We start from the raw sequence: 20,708 nt of genomic DNA, 5'->3' as shown, positions 1-20,708 counted from the left end.
CTTTACATGCACAATGCTTCTTTCAATCCTGATTGAGGGCACTGGATGTGCAGGGATCGCCACATCAGGCCCCTAATTTATTTTCAGAAAATAGTTTTGAGCTTTTCCCACAAAATCTCAGGGCACTGATAGTTTGTTAGGTGGGTGAATCCCAGTTTAGTTCAGATTTTACTAGTGAGCAAGTATACAATAGGGATTTTGATTGTTGCAAAAATATACAGGATTTGGTCCATATGTGGATTAGAATAGCACTTTGATATGGTAATACGTCAGAGCTTCATTGCACAAATATGTATTTATTTACTTTACCATTCAGTGTGTTTGAGTTTTAATTTGATTCAAGTTTGTCCAGTTTAGAATAGCAGATGGGAACTAATGTGATTTCAGTACTTCATAACTATGGTAAGTTTAATTGAATCACTGTTTCAAATAGGTAGTACATTTCCAGTCCAAGGAGTTGACATACAAGGCACATAGAAAGATTATACATAATAAAACTCACCCTAGAATTGAGAGTACTCAGCAAGGGATAATAGGCAGGGGTAGTAGTGGCACCTATTAAGGTTTCCCAACATAAAACCCTGTGTTCAGTTGCTTATACATTTCCCTAACTTTAATTGGTCAAACTTTAACTGGTGCATAGGGTGGCAATGCCTTTCCCTCAAATTTGGCATTGCCCCCTCCTCCCCCCACCAAGGGCCTGGCTCAATCCTGGATGGCACTGAGACACTGAGAACCAGGGCCCAGGTTACAATGCCCAGGATGGGGAGTTGAGCCCAGCCAGCCCTTCAGGACAGGAGCCACTTCAACCAGGATGGGGGTTTTGTGGGACAAAGCAGGACAGTCCTGTGAAATTTGGAACTATTGGACAGGAAGAAGGGAGTTGGTAGGGGGAGAAGGTGAGGCTGGGACTGGTTGGGCAAGGGGACTGGGACTGGGAAATCGTAAGGAAATGGTGAGGACTGGCTGGACCAGGACACAAGAACTAGAAACCATTGTGGAGGGGACGTAATGGAGGCAGGAGTGAGGGGAGACAGATCTGACAAGGAGTTGGTGTGCAGGGGAAGAACAGGGACTTATTGGACAAAGAGACTGAGAGACGTGATCAGATAAGGGACCAGAACTAGGCCCCACAGTTCTCTGTAACTTATCTGATCAGTCCCATCCAGCTTCCTCCTCTTGGTATGATGGATGGCCATCTTGGCCTGCACCAGGAGGAAGTTGATGAGACAGTCCCATGACACCATGGGGGCCATGGATAGGGTGTGCATAAATGAGGACATGTGGGGAGAAGTGCAGCCAGAATCTCAGTAAGAGGTTCTGGAGAAAGGGAAGAGGGCCTGCAATCTGATGCACCCTACATAGATGTGTATCAGGGTCTATTTCTCACTGCAAAAGGGACAGGTGCCATGGGAGTTTATGAACCATGTCAGGTACATGCTCATGCTCACTGCTCCATTGAGGAGCCACCAACTAATATCCCTGGCAGGCTGTGGAACCAGGATGGAGTACAGACTAATCCATGGGGTTCCTCACCCTCCTTAGAAGACAGGTTCCTGCCACTTGGTGTTGGGGCAGGAACAATGGTGAGGAAGTGGGTGGTATGAAGCACAAATATGTACAGATGCTCTCTGGGTGCAGTTTGGAGATGACTGGATGGATGTCGTTCAGCCAACCCAGGCAAGTGCCAGATGATGAGTTCCAAGGATAAGGAGTGGGCGAGGAGCACCCTTTTACAGGACTCACTCATGGAAGGCAAGAGAAGTAAGAAGAAAGGCTGCCCGCACCTCCTGGAACACATGACAGGTGACATGCAGTATAGGCAGCCCCATGCATTGGTCGAACGCTGCAGGGTCCACCTAGTCCCTCCGATTGTAGTCAAGGAGGTATCCAAGTCTGGTGGCATCAGCCAGGGCCATCCTCTGGTACACCAAGGGGGATTCCACCATCTGCACATGAAGATGGAGGTTTGAGCTGCCAGTCATATCGGAGCCCTTGGAAACGGCGAAAGAAGGCATGTGCCAGCCAGCATGCTTTGTTCCAGACTATCTGTATGAAAAAGGAGTCTCTTTAGGGCTGGAAAGCATGGTCCTGGCTGTGGATGGAAACCAAGCCCTGTCTGCCGACTCCTGAGTAAGGGTCAGGACACCTACAGAGACCCAGTGCAGCCCTGGACAGAAAAACTCCACAATTTTATTCTGGAATCTGGCTAGGTCATTGTGACGGAGCGATTCTGGCGGGACCCAACTGAAAGTGCCAAATCAGGACCAATTGCTTACACAGGGCAGTTACAGCCCTAGGCTGGGGTTTTTCCACCTCTAAGGCAAACCAAACCAGCCAGACAAAAAGGACTTTGGTCTCACCCCACTGGCTAACCACAAGTCACACAAGCAATTTCCTTAGACACTCCAGTCTCCCAGCATCACCACCAGTGCACTCGTCCTGGGGATGAATGGTTATGAAAACCAACACCCCAATAAAAGAAAAAGGTTCCCTCGATCCCAAAGGACCAAGCCTCAGACCCAGGCCAATATACACATCAGATCTTACCCACAAATCACGCTGTTGCCAATCCTTTAGAATCTAAAATCTAAAGGTTTATTCATAAAGGGAAAAAGGTAGAGATGAGAGCTAGAATTGGTTAAATGGAATCAATTACATACAGTAATGGCAAAGTTCTTAGTTCAGGCTTGCAGCAGTGATGGAGTAAACTGCAGGTTCAAATTGAGTCTCTGGAATACACCCCCGCTGGGATGGGTCATTCAGTCCCTTGTGTAGAGCTTCAGTTTGTAGCAAAGTCCCTCCAGAGGTCAGAAGCAGGATTGAAGACCAGATGGAGATGAGGCATTAGCCTTATATAGACTTTTCCAGGTGTAAGAATCCCTTTGTCTTCACTGTGGAAATTTACAGCAAAAATAAAATGGAGTCTGGAGTCACATGGGCCAGTCCCTGCATACTTTGCTGAGTCACAAGGCGTGTCTGCCTTCTCTCCATGGGTCAATTGTGTAGCTGATGGCCCTTTAATGGGCCATCAAGCCAGCTATGCCGGGCTAACATCAGCTTTGTCTGGGACACTTCCCAGAGGCAGAGCATAATACAAAATTACAGACATTACAGAGCCAATACTTATAACTTCAACTACAAAATAATACACAGACATACAGACAGCATAATCATAACCAGCAACCCAGAACCTGATCTTAGACACCTTATATGACCCCCTTTACTTAGGATTTGGTGCCACTACAGGACCTTGGTTGCAACCCATGTTCTATATGGTCCCCATTTATATCAATAATGTCACAGTCATCCAGGGTGTTAAACTGATGCCAGACCATGGACAGGACTAGATGGTTGGGCACCTGCACTCTCACCCAAAGGGAAAGGCGCCAGAGCAGCATCATCCAGCTCCACAACCGGTTGACTACCCTGTCTTCGCGATGGACCCAGTTCTCCTGTGTGTGTGTGTGTGTGTGTGTGTGTGTGATCGGTGGGTTTGCTCAAGGTCCTATTGAGCTTGACAAGACACTCCACAGAGGAGTACAATACCTGGAGAAGCCCCATGAAGCAGGGCCCAAAGCTAAATGCCTGCCAAGTACCTATGAGATACCTGTGATCCACCCTGAGTACTTGTGGCACCTTAGAGTCTAACACATTTTTTGAGCATAAGCCTTCATAATGGCTGAGCCATTACACACATTGAATCTATTTCCCCATGTTAAGTATCCTCACGCCTTCTAGTCAAACTGTGTGAAATGGGCTATGTTGATTATCACTACAAAAGTTTTTTTCTCTTAATTAATTAGCCTCTTAGAGTTGGTAGGGCAACTCTGATCTTTTCATGTTCTCTGTGTGTGTATATATATCTCCTTACTATATGTAAGTCGAAATAAGATACGTTGACTTCAGCCACACTATCCCCGTAGCTGAAGTTGCGTATCTTACATCGACCCTCCCACCCCACCCCAGTGTAGACCAGGCTTATGGTGCCACAAGTACTCCTGTTCTTTTTGCGGATACAGACTAACACGGCTGCTACTCTGAAACCTCTCATGGCTAAGGCCATTAAATACTACTGTGGAGAATTGGATTTTACCCCTGGTTCTGCCATGGAGTTCCTGAGTAATGCTAAACAAATCACTTAAACCAAACTTTTCACAGGTGGTCGCTAATTTTGTGTTCCTCATTTTCTGGTGCCCAAGTTGATACTCTGGGGTCTGATTCGAAGAACTGCTGAGCATTCACAGCTGCAGTTGAAGTCAGTGAGAGCTGTGCTTTGAAAGTATAAAGTGCTAAATAATGGGAAGTATTCAGAAATACCAGATGCTGGGTGTCTCAAATTGGGCATCCCAAAAGAGTGGATACTTTTGACTGTAATCTCTTTGTACTTTACCTCCCATCCTGTAAAACTGGGTAATAATACCTCCTCACCACTCAGAAGTGTTGCGAAGATAAATTAATGTTTGTGAAGAATTCAGATACTACAGTGATGAGCACCCTAGAAAAACCGATGCGGAAATTAATAATTCTGTCTTCAGAGCAGAGCACTGAATGAGGCAGGGGTCCTATGCCCCTTGCACAGGCAACCTTAATTCTGGAATTTCCTAGCTTCTGAGTGCTTGAATTTGCAACTTTAATAATGTTCTTTTAATATTTTTGTGTGTCTATGTATATATATGTAATTAGAAATCAAGGTTGTATATGCAGAAAAAATGGATGATGTCATACACAAATAAGGGAGAAAGGGGAATCAGAGCTCTATACATCACTTGGATGAATGCAGAAGCCCTCAATCTGAGCATTCCTTCAGGTGAGAAGAAATCCGTACAGCAGCAGAATGGTTGAGCGAAGCAAGGAGCTGTCCAGGAAGTGATTGGGGTCTTGTTTGCAGATCTATGACTGGTGGGGGGCAGGGGTACACCGACATTCAGTCTCTCTTCATCAGTAGAATGAAGAAAAAGGTAGAGAAATTCTTTAGCCAGTGTTGAAAAATAGAGAGATGGTGCACTTTTTAGCTATGTCCTCCTCACCTTTTCTAATTATAAAGACTCTATGAAAATATAAGACTGATCGTACTTATTTTCCCCGATCAGACCTGGTTCACAAACCTTCTGTCCAACTCTTCCAAGCTGTTGTCCAGGTTGCCTCAGATTCTGGGTCAATTTGTTATTTGGCCCATCGTTCAAAGCTCGGCAGATAAATTATCACAGCCTGTCAGAAAGTTTGGCCTGCCATGCAGAATATGTTGTAGTTTATGAAAAGCTACCTCCTGGATTAACTCAGAATCTTCCTCTGAGAGGGAAATTTGGCCTTTTTCTGTAGCAGGTACTACGGCTCTCATTGTGGATGCATTCTTGGATGTGACTGGAAAAGGGTACAAAGTGCTGTGATATTGTATGCCTTGCCAATTCGTTCAGTTCTGCAGTGCTCCCACTGTGTTTCTCATATAGAATATTTATTTAGGATGAGATACTTGATTTCTGGTAAGCCCTTGACATTACTGCCTTGTCTTAACACATTGTCTTAACACATAGCAGAATCCTCAGCTGCTTCTCCCTATGCTGGCATCAGGGGTATTCTGGGAAGTGTCAGGTGGGGTTGATGCTTGCTAGTGGGATAGCTTCTTGGGAAGTTACTCTAACTTGCAGCAGTGGCTGTTTATGTCCTAGGCAGCTCCTGTGACAGGTGGGATGGAGCAGAGAGATGGCAGAAAGCTGCACTGGTGTACCTGGGGATAGAGTCATAGAATCGTAGGACTGGAAAGGATCTTTTGAGGTCATCTAGTCCAGTCCCCTGCACTCATGGCAGGACTAAGTATTATCTGGACCAACCCTGATAGGTGTTTGTCTAACCTGCTCTTAAAAATCTCCAATGATGGAGATTCCACAACCTCCCTAAACTATTTATTCCAGTGCTTAACCACCCTGACAGGAATTTTTTCCTAATGTCCAGCCTAAAGAGCCCTTGCTGCAATTTAAGCTCACTGCTTCTTGTCCTATCCTCAGAGATTAATGAGAACAATTTTTCCCCCTTCTCCTTGTAACAACCTTTTATGTACTCGAAAACTGTTATCATATCCCCTCTGTCTTCTCTTCTCCAGACTAAACAAACCCAATTTTTTCAATCTTCTCTCATAGTTCATGTTTTCTAGACCTTTAATCATTTTTGTTGCTCTTCTCTGGACTTCCTCCAATTTGTCCACATCTTTCCTGAAATGTGGTGCCCAGAAGTGGACACAATACTTGAGTTGAACCCTTATAAGAGCGGAATAGAGCAGAAGAATTACTTATTGTGTCTTGCTTACAACACTCCTGCTAATACACCCCAGAATGATGTTTGCTTTTTTGCAACAGTGTTATACAGTTGATTCATATTTAGCTTGTGATACACTATGACCCCCACATCCCTTTCTGTAGTACTCCTTCCTAGGCAGTCATTTCCCATTTTGTATGTATGCAACTGATTGTTCCTTCCTAAGTGGAGTACTTTGCATTTGTCCTCATTGAATTACATCTTGTTTACTTCAGACCATTTCTCTAGTTTAAGATCGTTTTGAATTTTAATTCTAACCTCGAAAGCACTTGCAACCCCTCTCAGCTTGGTGTCATCCACACACTTTGTAAGTGTACTCTTTATGTTATCATCTAAATCATTGATGAAGATATTGAACAGAATCGGACCCAGAACTGACCCCACTCGTTATGCCCTTCCGGCATGACTGTGAACCTCTGATAACTATTCTCCTGGAACGCTTTTCCAACCAGTTATGCACCCACCTTATGGTAGCTCCATCTAGGTTACATTTCCCTAGTTTGTTTATGAACAAACTAAGAGATCTGGCCCTTTGAGTTTATCTGCATGGATTAGTGGATGCATTTTAACTGCAAAATCTGGAATTTTTACACATATCTTGATGTGAAATCTGCACAGAGTACTAGTACATTGTAGCTTGGGATAGTTAAGGTGGATGTTGGTTGGTTCATTCTGTAGAAATTTTTCCTGGAATTTGTGGAGGGAGAAACTGAGGAGTCTTTCAGGCATAGAAACTCATGCGGGTGCTGTGGATGTATATGCCTGATTATTGAGGGGACATGGAAGAGTCTGTCCACTAGAACTGGTGAATTTGCAGAAACTCAGTTTAATTAATGAATTATTATTTATCTATATATATGGTAGCTTCCACAAGTTGCTAGGTACTGTTCATATGTACAGGAAGACACAGCCCCTGTTTTGAAGAGCTCTCAAACTGAACTCTCATTTGTAATTACAAATTTAAAGTTAAAATAAGAAAAATATATTTAATGTGATATATTTCATTTTCTTATGAATGAAATAAATAGGGCTAGTATTCTGCCTGCTCTAACAGCAGTCAGGACGGATGTTTGCTAATGTTTGTTTAAAAAGGGGGAGTTACTACTTTTCTGTCTGCCAGGAGGAGTCTTAGTCGTCACTCTGACTTCTCTTTCCTGCCAAGAAAATACAGAAACTCTTTGACGTTTGAACGTGAAGTTTCGGGAACTTATCTGCAAGTTTTCCTAAAGAATGATGGGCCAGTTCTTTAAACATGGGGAGGAATGGAATACAAAACTGGTGGAACTAATGTGCTGTATGGGTTAGTAGTACAGTATTTACGATGGTTTGCATTTTCCAGACTTATAGTAGCATGTTTGCTTTGGAAAAGAAAGTTGTAAGACCTGCAATAGGTAGCATAGCAGAGCTGTTACACTCTGAGAAATTTCTCAGAAATCATGAAAGAGCAAGTGCTATCACTCTTTAGAGACTTTCATACAGTAGGTTGAGTTTCATTTCTGAATTTTATATTTATACCACAATGTTTAAAGTTGTCATAGTCTTTAATCATGCCTAGTTTGCTATGTTTTGGTTTGAGATCAGGCAGGTTAAATGCATTTCTGAAGAGGTTGGTCTTTACCAAAACTAAAGTTGTTTGCCTCTATCTTTTTCGTGTCTTTACCAGCTGACAGTTTTCTGCCACACTACATTTTTGTGTTCATCATAGGTTAATTGACAATGCATTGATATACAAAATTGTTGCTTAATTAAATAGTTTCCTAAGGAGTATATATTTATAGGCAGCAATCTTTTACATGTTTTAATATTTAAAATAAACTTAAAATTAACAGGCACTACAGATTATAACAGGGAACAAAGTGCATTTTTTTGTCATATTGTTGTGATGGTAGCATTGCCATAAATACATAACTGGTTCATTCAACCAAAACAGGGACACATTTGTAACCTGGGAGCTGGAATATTAAATCGTGTAATCTGGAGAACTCATGTTAATTTTAAATAGCTATCCATAACACAATAGTTAAAACTGTTAATATTTCTGATTTTCTATCATTTCTGAGTCATGCAGTTTTTTATACTCTACATTTACCAAACCAGGGCTTCTTGCTTATTATGGTAAATTACTGACACCAAGAATGCTGAATTGCTAAATGAAGGTGTTAAAAAACTTTAGATGTGGGAAAGAGACCAATTAATTTGCTAGTTTTTTTCTCAAATACTGCTTTTTGTGCCCCTTACTTTTGTCACACATCTTGGGGGCCTGTGTTGCACATCAGGGTCTGGAAAGCTTGAGAGTTTTGAATGAACACTGCCTATATATGATATATCCACATTACATTTCAATCCCCACCATAATCAATGTCTGTTTCAACACTCAGAATGCTTCATTCTCTGAGTTGCTGTTGTCCAAGTGGAATGCTTTGTTTTTCATGTGTTAAAGAAGTGCTTATATGTCAATTCTGCTGCCTTAGACTGTCAGAATCATAAAGAATCATTAGCCCACTTGGTCATGACAGTAGCTGAGGAAGAAACCTTGCTCTGGTATTTGGCCTCTTTGTTTCACACCCTCAAACACACTATGAATATTCCCAAATCAGTGAATAAGTGGCAGTTCCATTGTACAGGGGGCTCAAGGGAGAGAATCTCTCAAGCTTGCACAGGTGGTGTGCATTCCTGTGTACCATGAAGCTCCTGCTTCGTGGGACCCCGCTACTGTGTTTGTGAATTGGGCTGATGGATCCACCCCTGTACAGATCTGTTGGCCATTGACCTCATGTTACGGCAGTGTAGGATACATTAGCTGTCAGGCTAGACTAGTGGTTGCACGACAGCTATATAGTTTTCGGTATGTGGAGAACGATTTCTTCACCCCACTTACTGCCAAGACATTCACCTCTTTTGTGGGCCCTCTCATTAGGCCAGACATTATGAGCAGCATTTGCCTGTAACGAATAAGAACATTTACTATGTACATAGCACCTTTCATGTGAAGATCCCAAAATGCTTTACAAAGGTGGCTAAGTATTATGATTCCCAGTATAACCTGACCCTGATGCACAAATAGGTAAATGACTTGCTGAAAATCACATTATCGGTAAAAAGTAGAATTCAGGTCTCCTAATTTCTAGACAGGATTCACGTTCCCTAGACTAGAAGATAATTGAGGTGATAATTTACAAGTCAAGGTCTGAGCTGTAGTGAAACTAAACATATCTGATTCCTTGTTTTTCAGTTGTATAGTTTATTATTTTCAGGGTAAAAAGAGAGAGATCCTGCCGTACATATACATTTTATTTCCTTCTAACCACAATATGCAGATTGTCATCACTGTATACATTGGTTATGCTTGTTATTTATTAATATGTGGCTTTCTTTTCAGAGTTGCTGAGCACTCACAGGTCCCACTGATGTCAAGGGAACTAAAGGTGCCCAGCTTCTTTGAAAATCAAGCCAATGATCTAAAATCTCAGATTGTGTAATTAAAATTAACTCAGATTTGCATATTATTTCATGGCCAGTTGAAGTCAGTGTAGATTTACATTAGCAAAAGTAAAATTAGATCATGTCAGGCTCTGAGTAGGATATGGTGCAGAGCCAGTTTACACTAAGGGGAAGTCCAGTTGGAGCATATCCGCTGTGCAGCCTGCTCTCCCATAGTAAGCCAGCTCCAGTGATTGGTGCATGAGAGGGCAGCTTTACTGCTTCACCCACCTTTTGCAAGAGGGCAGCCACTGCCCGAAAGTTATAGCAAGGGTAACAACTGTGTCCTTACCTTGTGCATGGGCTGCAAAAAGAGGTAAAGGCTCCTGGCACCCTCCTCCATTTTGCAGGCCTGCTGAGGCCATCTGATCTTAAATTTAGAATAATGTTGTCTAGTGATTACACAGTATGTTTGAGTCTGCAGTGATTACACAGTACGTTTGAGTCTGCAGCTCATATTAGATTTCTGCTTGGATTTTAAGTTCTATTTTGTATTGGTTGGTAAAGTCAATGATTGAGGTGGGAAACCTTATCTTGCCCTTGGTGCATAGATGAAGGAAATCTGTTCTGATCAGTGATATGAAAGGGAGCAAACATTAAAGTGAGATTTGAACAGTTTGTTTTTGCTATCTATCTTTTTAGGAACCCTTCTCACTACCCACATACCTCTTTTCCTTTGTAGCCCAATATAAAGGATCCTAATTCTTTAATGTGACCATTGGAAGTGCCTATTCATGCTTTCCACGAATGGGATAAAATCTTACTGGTTTATTCTGTTGCTTCTGTCCTGTTGCCACAGTCTTTTGGGGAAATCTGCTCATACTAACAGCTCCCATCTAAGAAAGTACTGGCAGCTGGAGCCTCATGCCAGTATAGTGAACATCCATGCCCACATTTAGGGATGGAAGAATTCAAGACTATACAACCTTTAAATGAAAGCACCTCATACTCCTGCATATTGGAACAGGAAGCTCCCACGATCAAAAAGTATTTTGTTGTCAAATAACTAGTCAATAGTCTTTCTGTTGGCAAATGGTTTAATGATTAATTAAATTTTACTGGGCCTAGCCCAAGTGGTCATGGCTCTTATTATATGCACCTCAATCCCTTTAGTGGAACCTTGAGAACAGAAAGCCAAAGTCTTTGTTCTGGGAAGTTATCTTCCTGACAGTGTTACTAATAGAACAGAAGGAGACGTGCTGATCTTACTGAGGAGGAGACCTGATATTTTGCATACAAAAATCTTTAATTTGACTTGACCTAAGCAAATATTTTTTATTAAAATGAGATATTGCAAGAACGTTTATACACAAAAACACTGCTGTTATACATAGTGCCACTTAAATTAGTTCATGTATCTGTCTCACAGATTGTTTCTCTCTTCTAACATTACCAGAGTGTTTATTTGTAAATATTAATAAAAGCAGCAAAGCAGAACCTTTTGCAGTGCTATATTATTTTTAGAGCTACTGAAAACTCTTTTTTCCCTTTTTCCTTCCCCAGATGAACGGGACAAAGTACAAAAGAAAACCTTCACAAAATGGATAAATCAACACCTCATGAAGGTCAGTTTATGTTTCTGTCATACCAGTGACATGGAATATTACCTTGGGTGAATGTGGGTTTTACTAAACATTTGATATGAGACTGCAATAGTGTTGCTATGGAATAAAGAACTCAAGAGAGGAAGATTCTGAAGTTTTAGGGGGTAATGGAGAAAATGAAGCATCACTGCTGTTTACTTTTTTGGTCTTAGCAAATGCATTTGCCCTAAGTGCTAGAATCTCAGATGGCAGGGGGATTTATTTGAGTGTTTATGTATGAAATTAAAATGATTCAGTTTTCTTTGGAGAGGGAACTAAGTTGGTTAATTTGTGAGGAGGGAAGTGTCCTTGAGCATTGTGAATCCGGACCAGCATCAATGTGCTGTTCATGGTTTAGAAATAAAAGCTTTCTAAAGATTAAAATATTTTTTCATCAGCTTTCTTGTGGATGGCACTGAACTTAGCCCCAGGGACAGCGCATATTATTTTAGCAACATGTGCAGCTTTTAGTCAACGGATTTAGTCAACGGAGAATTGAAGGCTCTGAGTTCACCTTCACAGCATTGCCCTTCAGCTCTAAATTCAATCTGCTGTTTCATTGCCAACCGTCTAGCCCAGACATTTCTTTGGAGGAAGAGATTGTGTGATTGTTTCATGTAACTTGCTTTGCTTGTAGTGTAAGGCAAAGGTTGAATTCATGTGTGAGTCACATTAAATTAAAACGTATCTGCCAACTGTCAGAATTAAGGTTTAATTAGTAGGTGTTATATTGAAACACCATTGCAAAGGTTTGCTTATGTTCACATTTTGTGAAACATATCACCTAAATTTTTCTGGCTTATTTAATCATTTTGTCATCTCTTTGCTGTGGCTGCACTGAGGGTACTGGAGGAGTTTTAGACACTTTCTGCTGCAGAATTGGAAGTGTGTTACCAATCTTTGCAGTTGATTCCCTTTACATTTTTTCACTTGGGCTCCTCGAGTTTTTAGAAGAGGCAACTGAAACCAAACCTGCTGGTGAATCTAAACACGTGAAACTCTGAATCCTAATAGCGTTCTGTTTTTTGTATATTCTAAAAAAATTGAGCCACACAAGCTCCCACCAAGTGAGCAACCTGGCAACTCAGCAGAGCCCAAAGATCCACAATAAAATCTGATCAAAATCCTGTGGGACCCAATCTTTCTTTCGGAGCAGATTTTTCTTCTAAGCTGTTCCGTAAGTCCTTCCTGGCACCATGACTCCCTCAAGAGCTGTTCTGTTGTCATTAGCTTCCCCACTGCAGCTGTGCACTACCTCTTCCTGAGTAGGGTGGGATAGAAGTCATGAAGGGATAGTGAATGCTGGTCATGCCAACAGTATCTTGCAGCTGGATTGCTGCTTGTAGATGTGCCAGACTCCGAGGAAACGTGCTCTGGATAGCAGCTGCTCCACAGCTCCCCATTCACTCTGACACCTCAGCCCCACAAATCCCCAAATGAGCATGTGTCCCTGCAGAGGGATTTCTGCCAGCTAATGAGAAGGGGAAGCATGCTGCAGAGTGGCTACTCCCCCTTCTGTGATTTTATTGTGTATGTGAATGTATAAGAAATGTGCCCATTGTCCCAGGGTCTAGGCAACCCCAACATACATTAGTAACAGACTGCCAACAATTGGCAGCAAAAAGGCAATCCCCAGATTAACTGCCATGCATTTGTCCATATAATTTTAGATAATTGCTGCCTTGTTTCAGAGACTGTTAATCTTTTTCTGTACTAGAGATGCAGTTTAAAGATCTGGTTTTAATTTTGTGGGCGGGGGCGGGGAAGGAGAGTGTACATATCTGGGATCTCTTCGAGAATGTCCTTTAATACAAAATTTAAAGTCATTTCTGTTTGTATTTACAATATCTAGTAAACCAATGTTTATCAGAAATTGTAACTAAATACATCCTACTGTATCATTCGCTTTAAATGGGCCATAAAGTTTAAGACCTCAGATTTGGATTTTGTAAACATAACATTTAAATAAATAAGGTTTTAGTCTAAGCTAATAAGGCTAGAAATAGTGTAAAGTGTTTTTCTTTCTTTAGCTGAACATTCACTTGCAGTGTTTTAAAGCCTTAAACCACACCGTCATGAGAGCCATGTTAGGGAGCCTGGACCCAATCTTGCTCCTGATCTAGTTTATTCGGGTTTGCCACTGATTTCAGTGGTGGTAGGTTGAGCCCAACTACTATAAACAAGAGTGAAATTAATCAGTCCATTTTCATTGACCAAGCTGAGAGAAATGCACAAACTAATCAAATAGCGTATGATGAAAAGGTAACTGTAGGTTACAAAAATTATTTCAGTTTTAGTAATCTGAGATGTCAGTGGTAACAGAGTTAAGGGCTTTATTTAAAAAAAAAAAAGGTGGCTGGTACTGGGCCCCATTCGGCCCTTGTACACATCTCTGGCCATAAGGGTTCTGCAGCCCACTGGGAAACATTCTCCTAGTACAGAAGCAGTGTAAGGCTGCCATATGCAGCCCCTTTCATAGCACAGGAAAGGATAAATCGGAGACAGACAAAGGAATCTTCATAATCCAGAGGTGGCAGTCCCAGAATCAGGTTATAAATCAATTTTTGCATCCCCATAATCCCTGTGCTGTGCCTCTTATGAGATGCAGCACATGCTATGTCCCTGTGAGTTTTGTTAGCAGGGCCCTTGAAGTTACTGCATTCAACTGAAGCATTTTCTTCTTTCATTGCATTCATGAACACACACAACCATTATAGCCAAAAACATATTATGTTTTTATTTTCTTTCCTGTTACTGTTGTTGTACTTTTGTGGGAAGATTAATGACTTGGAGATTCATAAACTACCTCTTGGGAAGATAAATTTGAAGTGATTTAGACCCTGCTTCTGCAAAGGGATATGGATAAGCAGACCCAATTAGTCCTATTGAGAGCCTTTGTGAGGTCAGTGGCCTTAGGCCTTGATCTTGCAAACACTTCTGCAGGTGACTAACTGTATGCATGTGTATCACTGGCCTTCGTTTTCATCTCATTTTAGGATTACAGCAAAGGATGCTTAATATACATAAATACAATATTTGCCTCTATATTTTCTGTTCACATGAACTTTCTGACATCATCTCCTTCTTAACTCAGGTGATAAATTGATCTAATTTATCAAAGTTCTGATTTTACTCCAGTATTTCTAAAGGCAAGTGCTTGCATGAAGATACAAAAATAAAGAGTGCCATGAAACATTCTTTTAGGACAGCACAGACCCAAGAACATATTAAGGACATCTTTTGTAGTGAAGGAAATACTGCCAAATGTACTGGTAGCGTATGTGGATGCATCTTGAGTGAAGTCAAGAGAGCTGTACTTGCTCATGCATTACGGGTGAGTTTGACCCATAATTTCTAGCTTTGTTATACTGGATTCAGTACAACACACTTGCATATATACCTTCCATAATCTGTTGCAGAGGCTAGCTCTATATATTCTTTATCTGTTGTCGTGTTGGCCTGTAATTCAAACTGAAAAGAGAGAAAAGAGAAGGTGAAGAGAGGCCAAGAAAAGCATTTGAGTGTGATAGTGGTATGGAATCCTGATGATAAGTGAGGGGACTTGCCGCACCTTTCTTCATCTTCTCCTTTCCCCGTCTCCCCTTCTTTTTGCTGCTTCCTTTCTTCCTTCTTTTCCCTTCTCCTTTGCCCACTTATTGCCATGATTTCCTCCTCCTCTTTTCTCCCCAGGAGAAATTAACCTGTTCTGTCTTCTCACAGAATGTCCTTAGTGGAATGTCATACTTTTACACCTGTTCATTGTACATCCCAAACAGATTCACTAAGAGTAAGTCAAAAGTGTGATCCTCCCACTGGCATCAAAACCCTGTTATCAGTGATCCAATGGAAATCTCTTAAAATTTGGTGGGATCCTAAGTAGGGGTAGGAATCACTGTCCCTTTAATTATGTCCAGGTATGTAAAATCTTGGCACTTAGGCCTGGATTCAAAGCACCTAAGCCCATGCTGAACTTTAAGCCTGAGGGCTTGTCCACATGGAGGCTTAAGGCAGTTATACACTACTGCTTAAGTCAATCTAACTTACATCGCTCAGGTGTGTGAAAAAGACACCCCTATGAGCGACACAAGTTACAGTGGCCTAAGCACTGTCCACATCAGCGCTGTGTTGGCAGGAGACACTACATTGGCACAGCTGCATCGGTCTTCACCCCTACACATCGGTGCAGCTGCGCCAATGTAGCACTTCTAGTGTAGACCTGCCGTTAGTGTGTGGCAAGCCAGGATGTGAATGTACAGTGCCATAGCTTGCCACACAGCATCAGGGTACACATGTTGACTTACTACTTGGCACGTTTGTCAGCTGTAAATATACCCCCAGACTTGCTGTGTACTATCTCCATATGGACAGGTTCTGTGAGTAATCCCATCCCTATTGAGCAGAAAACCTAAGCATGTGCTTAAAATTAAGCATGCGATTAAATGCTTTGCTGAGCTAGGGACATAGATATTACCATGATAGACACCTTAGAAAGGCCTGAGATAGTTTAGATCTAGGCTCCTAAATAAAATAATTATATTAATTGCAAATGTAAAGTAAACTTTTCAAAACATTGACATATTTCACAGTTATTAGAGCCAAAGGGATTACCATTCAGTATTTTGCAATGCTGACATTTCTTTCCTTTCAGTTCATTATCAATCTGATAGAGCTGATTAGAATACTGTTTAAAAACTAACGGTGGAGCTTTGTTTAAATGTTATCTTTTAAACTGTGGACATACATTCTAAAGAAGTGAAATCTTGACGTTTGGATGAAGGTCTTGAGCTTTTATTACTTGAAACATTTTTGTGGTGTAGCAGGTGTTTTGACTTCTGTACAGCAATGAGTAGTACATTAAAACACATTACTTTTCTATAGTGAACAGTCAACAACTGACACACCAAAGTGGCTAAATTTGTTGGATGAAGAGGTTTTCTTCTCAGATATCTGTAAAAAGGGTCCTAAGCATCTAGGATGAGAATCAATGTACTTTGGACCCAAAGACTTTTTCCTGACTGCAGTGAGAGTTGGTTCCGGGGCCCCTGATGTCTAAGGCCACAGGGAAAAATAAAAAAAAGAGGGTGATATTACAGGCTTGAAATGAGAAGGATGGGGAAAGAAAAAAATGAGTAGGTAGGGGAAGAGAGTAAGATTAAAGGAAGAGATAAAAGCATGAGAGAATAAGACCACCTTGTCTTCCCCTCCTCTCTCTCTGTATCTACTTTCTGAAACACACATTTGGATCAATGACTTCATGGAATGTGTAGGTGGACATTTAGCTTCATAGGGACCATTCCAATACAAGGTAATTGCCTATTTAGGGCAGGGACCACTGTTTCCTTGCTGAAAGTATACTGCAGCAAGTTGCCACTTATTGAAATGGATAACATTGGTCAGCAGTATTTTCTTACTTATAAATACATACATTCACCTTTTGGCTTTACAAATATTTATATTGTACTTATTTTAATGGGTGAGGGTTTCCAACACACTCAGTGTTGGTCTAACTCTGAGGACCATGTTTCAAAACCTCCATCTGATAGCTCTTCATTTTCCAAACATGTTTTATAAAATTAAGTTTTAATTTTGTGTACATGAGGAAAAAACTGATATGAAAGACTTCTGGCTGTGCAACAGGAAGAGAAAGCTACCCTAACTGAGCAGATAAGGATTCTTCTCAGCTGGTGTAGCTGGCATGGGTGGCAAGTTTGTAGAAATTTTGGTGGTGCCCAGAACCCGTCCCCCCCAAACTCTACCCCCACCTGCCTAAGGTTCTGGGAGGGGTTTTGGGGGGGGAGGTCTGGGGTGCAGGCCCTGGGCTGGGGATTAGGGTGCAGGAGGGGTGCAGGGTGCAGGCTTTGGGATGGAGTTCGGGTGCTGGGTGCAGGCTCCGGGCTGGGGCAGGGGATGGGTGTGCAGGAGCGGGTGAGGGGTGCAGGCTTTGGGACAGAGTTTGGGTGCAGGCTCTGGGCTGGGGGTGGGGGTGTAGGAAGGGGTGAGGGGTGCAGGCTCTGGGAGGGAGTTTGGGGATAGGAGGGAGTGCAGGGGTGAGGGCTGTGGGGCTGAGGATGAGGGATTCATGATGCAGGACGGGGCTCAGGGCTAGGGCAGAGGGTTGGGGTGAGGGCTGTGGGACTGAGGATGAGGGGTTCATGATGTGGGGGGGCTCAGGACTGGGGCAGAGGATTAGGGTGCAGAGGGATGAGGGTTGGGGCTGAGGATCAGGGGTTCATGCTGCGGGGGGGGGATCAGGGCTGGGGCAGAGGATTAGGGTGTGGGGGGATGAGGGGTTTGGAGTGTTGGAGAGGCTCAGGGCTAGGGCCGAAGGGCAGGGTAAGGGCAGCCTGCCCTGCCAGTAGGGGATGGCAGGCACTAGGACCCTGGGGCAGCAGACAGCAGTTCTGCCGGGAGCCGTTCTACTCAGGCAGCAGAAGCAGGCACGGGAGAGGCGCTGCGCTGCTTTCTGTCAGGCAGGGACGGTGCGGGGGCGGGGGAAAGGAGACCCGTGGGGGCCAGGGCCCGATCCTGGCAGTGCCGGGGGAGAGACCCAGGTACAAATATTGCTGGAGCAAGGCCCCCAGCCCTGAATATTCCTGGTGCTCGAGCACCGCAAACATATATAACCTGCCGCCTATGGTTGCAAGGGTGTTGGGGGTGTGGCCTAAGCATGCTATGCTCGGGCAACGCCTGTCAGCATAATGGCCTCTTGAGGACTGTTACAAATTGGCATAATTCATAGCACTCCCCGGGCTGCTCTAAACTATGCTGGGTATAAGACCAGTTGAAAACTGATCTAAGGAATGGATAGCCCACATATAGCTCTTTGTGCCTATCCCTTCCAGCTATGCTCACCACTTATTTACAGGGCATAGCTGAGAATTCAGATTTTTGTTTAGTCCTTTCCTGTGTTTGAATAGTTCAGCAAGACCTACTGGCCTCTCGGCAGATGGAGAAAAGTTTTAGTTCTTCTTCGAGTGATTGCTCCTATGCATTCCATGTAGGTGTGCGCGCCGCGCGTGCACGGCTCTCCGGAACATTTTTACCCTAGCAACTCCGGCGGGCCGGCTGGCGCCCCCTGGAGTGGCGCCGCCATAGCGCCCCTTATATATCTCAGCCGGCCCGTCCGCTCCTCAGTTCCTTCTTCCCGCCCGTGACGGCCAGTTGGAACAGTGGAGTGCTCCCTTACCTCCACAACCCTAGTGTTTCTCCATAGTTTTAGCATAGTGTTACTAGTTAGTTGAGTTCTTGTTATAGTTGTATATATATAGTGTATAGTGTTAATAGTTAGGGAATTAGAGGGCTTACCCCTCTTCTTCCGCCCCGGTGCGGGCTTATGCCCGGGGCACCGGGTTTCAAGCCCTGTGCGGCTTGCCAGCGGCCCATGCCGGTTAGCGACCCGCACGACTCTTGCCTTCGCTGCCTCGGAGAGTCGCATCGGCCAGATAAGTGCTCTATTTGCATAGCCTTTAAGCCTCGTCCGAGGAAAGAGAGAGACTCTCGCTTGAAGCACTTACTGATGGAGTCTGCGCTCCAACCTCCGGCGCCAGCTCCAGCGGCACCGAAAACCGCCTCGACGAGCAGCGCTCCGGGGGCACCGGGCCGCTCCGGCACCGAGCCGGCACCAAAGACCCGGCACCGCTCCCTCTCCCCGGGGAGGAAGCACAAGGCGCCGAAGACGGCTGCCGCTAAACACCAGCAGAAGCCGTTAGCCCAGCCGCCTCCGACGAAAACGGTGCAGGCTGAGGCAGTGCACGCGAAGTGCACCGCGCCGTTGACTCCGGCGCCGCAAGGCCCGTCGAGTCCGGCTCCGCCCAGCTCCCCGGTGCCCACCGAGGAGGAGCTGAGGATCCCGTCGAGCAGATGGAGAAAAGTTTTAGTTTCCTTGCATTAATTTATCTATTACATAGTTAGGCTTCACTTCAGAAATCTTGTCTGGCTGGAATTTTTCCCTTTGAGTGCCATCTTCTCTCAAAAGAATGTAAGAATAGGTTCCTGAGCAAATTTGTCATCAGTTGTTATTGGTTTAAGGCGTGTTTGCCTTGCTCTTTCTTACTTTTCCCTGCAAATTTGCATGCTGGTCTCAGAGTCGATCACAATATTGTGTCAAGTATCAGAGGGGTAGCCGTGTTAGTCTGGATCTGTAAAAGCAGCAAAGAATCCTGTGGCACCTTATAGACTAACAGACGTTTTGGAGCATGAGCTTTCGTGGGTGAATACCCACTTCGTCGGATGCAAGTGCAAGTGCATCCGACGAAGTGCAGCCTGCATTTGATTTTGACCATGCCAGTGACCATGGACCAATGAGAAGGTCATATTATCCACATATGTGTGAAAAGTGAGAAATTTGGAAAGTTACATTATGTTATAAATAAGAATGTTTGTTTCAGTAGGTACAGTAATTATACTCCTACTTGGAGTTAAATTAACTGTTTTGAAATATAAATTAATTGTTTCTTATTTTCTCAGCACTTATTTACTTATCTATAGCAGGCTAATATATTAATTTATTAATTCATTCTCTTTTCTATGAGTTTATTATTTGCAATTAAGACTTGGTTAGCATGGAACTTAATTAAAATTTAATTATTTATCTTCTTGAGGTTTTAACAGATAAGATATAATTGTACCATCTGCAATTAAGTGTTGTTTTTAAATTAATTGTTAAATTATTCATTGAGTTATACTTTATCTATACACTTCTGATCTATGCAAATGTAACTACTCATTTATTTATTAGTTTAGAAATATACCGCCTTTATCCTGCTCCCACTGGAGCCAGCGTGAACTGTGCCGATGGGAGTAGTATAGGTTGGTATATTAGTACTCTGTACAAAATGACATCGAACATCTAACATTTCCCATACCACAGTATTTTACTCCGCAGCTATATTTCCTAGACTTAGAAGGCCCATTTTTGTTCTCAGTTACCCCGAGTGTGACTGTAGAAGTGAGCATAAGGGAAGAATGAGGCTCAGAATTAAACACATTTATAACTCATGGAGAAGTAAAAATTAAATTTTTAAGGGTGCCCACTGTGACTTGAATATCTAATCACTTATGTAAATATATAGCTTCATTATGGGTTGGGTTTACGGAATAAGAATCTCACTTTAAAGAAAGACAAATAATATTGGAAGTCTAGCTTCTAATTTCTAGCTAATTTCCCAAGAAAAACTACTACTGAAGTCAAGTGCTTTAACCAGAATAAAGTCTTATCTGTTGACATCATATTTTACCTGTGTAGACCTCAACAAAGTGACATGTTGTTCAGCTTTTCAAAAATGAGGTATGGTTACAGTATCCAGCCATTTTCTACTTGCACAGTTGCTTTCT

The 20,708-nt window shown here is 42.9% G+C and overlaps 1 protein-coding gene across 1 annotated transcript in view; it reads left to right on the top strand.

The window, feature by feature from the left end:
• The window catches only part of DST (dystonin), a 440,007-nt gene that overhangs the window by 150,942 nt on the left and 268,357 nt on the right, over positions 1–20,708 (top strand). Inside the window, exon 5 of the mRNA XM_045009616.1 lies at positions 11,296–11,357. Coding sequence (XP_044865551.1) covers positions 11,296–11,357 — 62 coding nt within the window. The remainder of the gene's footprint in view (positions 1–11,295; positions 11,358–20,708) is intronic.

Source organism: Mauremys mutica, chromosome 3, assembly GCF_020497125.1.
Source record: "Mauremys mutica isolate MM-2020 ecotype Southern chromosome 3, ASM2049712v1, whole genome shotgun sequence".
NCBI classification, from domain to species: domain Eukaryota; kingdom Metazoa; phylum Chordata; order Testudines; family Geoemydidae; genus Mauremys; species Mauremys mutica.
This window is presented reverse-complemented; position numbering and strand designations above follow the sequence as displayed.